Here is a 4,652-nt window from a genome sequence, read left to right as displayed (position 1 = left end):
CCCTTTCACCATAAGAGCACACAGCATCATCATCTCCTCATCAGCATCAGTCTCAGGCAAGCTTTCAGAATCTGAGTCATCATCACTTTCAGAACTTGATGACTCAGTATCAGACTTTGTGAAAAGAGCTTTACCCTTGTCTTTCCTTGAGGTATCTGCCTTGGGGGATTCTTCTTCAGCCTTAAGAGCAACTGTCCTTGACTTTCCTCCTTTCCTCTTGCTTCTTTGTTCCATCTCAAGTTCAATAGTCTTGAGCATTCCATAAATTTCATCAAGAGTTGTTTCATCAAGATTGTAGTTGTCTCTTATTGTTGTTGCCTTCAAATCCCAGCATTCAGGAAGAGCCAACAGGAATTTAAGGTTTGAATCTTCAAGATCATACTCTTTATTAACCAATGACAAATCATTCAAGAGTTTGACAAATCTATCATATAAATCAGTCAATGACTCATTAGCCTTTGAGTCAAAGTGTTCATACTCTTGAGTGAGTATTGTCCTCCTGTTCTTCTTAATTGTATCAGTTCCCTGACACCTTGTTTCCAGAGCATCCCAAATCTCCTTTGTAGTCTTGCAGTTAATTACCCTGTTTGACATTACATTATCAATGGCACTATGCAGTAAGTGCCGTACCTTAGCATCCTTAGCAATTGATGTGATATCTTCAGCAGTATAATCACTCTTCTCCTTTGGTACGGCCTTTGCTGCTTCACCTGCAACTGCAATAGCGAGCTTGGTTGGTTTGTGAGGTCCTTCCTTGACTCTATCAAGATATTCTGGATATGTAGCTTCCAGAAACATGGTCATCCTCACCTTCCATATGGCATATTCAGATGGTCTCAGTATGGGAATTTTGATGGTCTCATACCGACTTTGAATTTGTGTCTTTAGAGGTTCTTCAGTTTTGGTAGGCTTAGTTGGAGTTTCTGTGTCAGACATGATTGTGTTTGGATCTTAAACTGTATGTGCGTTAACAGATAAGCTCTGATACCACTTGTTAGGTCACACACACTGTAGAGGGGGTGAATACAGTATAAAGTACAATCAAATTGAACTCTAATAACTCAAGTATAAGAAAATAAACTTTATTGAAACAATAAACTCTGTTACAGTATGGAATTGTTACCTCTCAATGATGAACAAATATCACGAGAGCTGCTAGGGTTATATGAATAATCTTCTCGAATATGATAACACTTATAGTGTAAACCCTATATCTATGTTTATATACTACACAGTTACAAGATAATCGCTAATTGATATGGAATATAATTCTGCTTCCTAAAATATATCAATCAGATATCTTTTCTTCCAAGTATTCTATTCATAGAATTCCTTCTTCATGCATATCTCTTCTTATGTTCATCTCGATCTTCTTTCCTTTAATCAGCTATTGTCCTTATCTGAACGTCCTTCAGCACTTAAGTTCTGATATCCATCTTCTGATGATTATCTCCTGATAATATAAGTACTGATATCCTTAAGTCCTGACCTCCAGTAAGTACTGATTTATCCTATTTTAAGTAAGATCTGAAAAATAAACATAAATCATATTAGCCATGACATTATCAAATATATCTAACAAGTACATATAGGCCTGCAGGGCCTTACCCCGGAATCCTAACTCCATATAGCTCCTGGAAGGACTAGTCCTGGACTCCCAACTCAGTGCAGCTCCGGGAATGACTGGTCCCGGACTCCCTACTCAGTCTAGTCCTGCACCCTACCAGTCCTGACTGGCCCAGTCCCGCAAGTTCAACCTTGATAAATCCCAGCACGTGAGACACTGGCCCAAGCACATGATGGGGACAACTATCATACATCAATCATGGGAATAATCAGGGCACGTGTCAGAAGATTCTCGGAACATTCCTCAGCCAGTCCCGCATTGACACGTGTAAAACATCCACTCCAACCAGGTGTCCTCCACTCCCAGAACCGATGGCTACGATTTAAAGGTACCAACCCCAAAGCCCTATCCTTGGGCTATAAATAGCCCAAGAAGGTAAGGTTTTGGGGTTAATCACTCTCTCACACTCATATACACACACGGCCACCCTGCATTCATATATATCTTCATCTTCCCCAAAAGCGAGTTCTTACTCTCACGCCGGTGGTGCCGCGGGACCCAAACCCCCCCTTCGGTGTTGTTTTGTAGGAACCTCACCACAGCTACACCTCCACAGCGGCGAAGGATCCAGGAGTTATCATTTGGCGCTAGAAGGAGGGGTCTCCATCCTTGGGTCTCGGTGCCCCTAAATTCACCTTCATCAGCAAGCTCTTGAAGGAGTCCTTTTATTCAACTTGTAAGAACCCAAACAACCAACCTCTTCCATAAACAAGAATGTTGTTTATTTCAGCCACGTTTGTGTGTGCTCGTTATTTTAGGCCACGTTTGTGTGAGTCTGTTTCTTTGATTTAAGCCACATTTGTGTGTGCTATTGTTGGTTTTGATCATTTTAGAACCTCGATTTTGCTTTAGTTTGCATATTGCCTTTGTGTTTACAACCCCGCTATACTTGTTCTACCACATTGTTGAGTAGTCCTAGGAGATTGTTTAAACTAGTCCCAGGAAGCTATTTGTTGGTGTTTGTTGTTATTTTGGGTAGTTTTTGCGATCTTCAAAGAGCAACCTTAGATCGACACTTTGTGTAGCATATTGTTGTTAGTTGCTATTGGTATTGTTGAAATATGGCAAGACCAGAAAAGCATACTTCTGGGAGACCATCTGCTAGTACTCAAGTCCAGGAGCCGGACCACTCCGAGGCCCTTGATCCAGGAGCCGAGAGAAAAACATTCCAGGAGCAACCACTGCACACTCTCATCGTGGAGAGAATTGTAAACACCAGGAATGTTAGAAGCCTTATTGAGCTTAACCAATATAAATACACCAATGTCCCGGTAGCCGAAGAGCACATGGCCAACCTTACAAGTACCCCGCGATAAACAATCAGGAAGAATATGAGGCGTTAATTGCAGGATTAAAGCTCTCCAGGACTCTGAGAGTCCAGGACCTAAAAATCTATAGCGACTCCCAGATAGTGGTCAAGCAAACAAATGGAGAAGACATAGCAAAGGACCCTACTATGGTGAAGTACCAAGCACTGGTTCAAAGTTACTTAGCCTCAATACCAAAATATCAAGTGCTTCAGGTATGTCGAGAAGAAAATGAAGAAGTCGATATTCTATCCAAATTAGTCCGGAACTCATCATATCTGGACTGCTCAGTTTACTTCGAAGAACTCCACAAACCATCTATTGAATCCGGAGAAGTCTTAGAAATCGAAAGCAACCAAAACTGGATGATTCCCTTCATTAACTACCTGGAAAAAGGAGAGCTCCCTGAAGATAAAGGAAAATCCCAAAGGTTAAAAGTAAAAGCAACCAAGTTCTTCCTTGAAGAAGGACTACTATACCGCATGACTTTCTCATCTCCTATCCTAAAATGTGTCGGCCCAGAAGAAGAAAAGTACTGTTTGGCTGAAGTGCGTGAAGGGATTTGTGGAGATCATATGTATGCAAAAGCCCTAGCTCATAAGATTATAAGACAAGGCTACTACTGGCCAACTATTCATCAGGATGCAATAGAGTTCGTAAAAAAGTGCAAGGAATGCCAACTTTTCAGCAATGTGTCCCGGATCAGCCCAGTCCTACCCTCCTCAGTCATGTCACCTATCCCTTTTGCTGTCTGGGGTATCAACATCATGGGACCCTTTCCCCGAGCCAAGGGAGATCTCAGGTACTTGTTAGTCTCGATTGACTACATGACTAAATGGGTTGAAGCGAAAGCAATGAGAACAATAAATCAGCAAGACTGCATAAAGTTTATGGACAACATTTTGATGAGGTTCGGGATACCACGAGTCCTAGTATCAGATAATGGACCCCAATTCATCGAATCAGAGTTCGAGTCCTACCTTCAGGAGCGCGGGATCAAGCACAAAAAGTTATCAGTAGCATATCCCCAAGGAAACGGCCAACTAGAAGTTACTAACAGAATCCTGCTCCGGGGTATTAAAAAGAGACTCAAAGAAAGAAAAAGCAAATGGCCAGAAGAACTACCAAGCGTACTATGATCCTACAGGACAAGCCCCAGGACAAGCACAAGAGAAACTCCATTCAAACTAGCTTATGGCACAGAAGCAATGCTTCCTATTGAAGTGGGATATCCTTCTCATAGAGCAATAAACTTTGAAGAAGATGCAAATGCAGAAGGACTCAGAACAAACATGAAGCTAATTGATGAGGTCCGGGACCAAGCCATAGAAAGGATGGAAAAATACAAGGAGAAAATAAGAGAGTACTTCAGTAAGAAGTCTAAAGTCAAAAACTTCCAAGTTGGAGACTTAGTCCTTCGGGACACAGAAGCATCAGATCCCACAAACACGGGAAAGCTAATGCCCAAATGGGAAGGACCATAAAAGGTCAAAGAAGTCCTGAGGCCAGGAACCTACAAGTTCATGAACATGGATGGCTCAGAAGTCCCAAATACTTGGCATGGACTAAGATTAAGAAAATTCTACCAGTAGGAGAACAAACAAAGCAACCAAAAATCTTGTAGCCAATATGGCAAGCAACCAATTTGTTTCTTCTTATATTTTGTATGAATGATTAATGAAAAGCATTTCCTCTTTACATTTATCAAAGCTAACCAC

The 4,652-nt window shown here is 41.5% G+C and overlaps 1 protein-coding gene across 1 annotated transcript; it reads left to right on the top strand.

Moving 5' to 3' along the window:
* Positions 1-2,688: 2,688 nt before the first annotated feature.
* On the top strand, positions 2,689-4,418 carry LOC141685450 (uncharacterized). Its single transcript, XM_074490550.1, has 3 exons — positions 2,689-2,835; positions 2,952-3,844; positions 4,082-4,418. The coding sequence occupies exons 1-3, from the start codon at positions 2,689-2,691 to the stop codon at positions 4,416-4,418; spliced, it is 1,377 nt and encodes a 458-aa protein (XP_074346651.1).
* The last annotated feature ends 234 nt before the right edge of the window (positions 4,419-4,652 follow it).

Source organism: Apium graveolens, chromosome 9 (genome assembly GCF_009905375.1).
Source record: "Apium graveolens cultivar Ventura chromosome 9, ASM990537v1, whole genome shotgun sequence".
NCBI lineage: Eukaryota > Viridiplantae > Streptophyta > Magnoliopsida > Apiales > Apiaceae > Apium > Apium graveolens.
The sequence above is the reverse complement of the archived record's forward strand: the minus strand, read 5'-3'. Positions and strand labels throughout refer to the sequence as shown.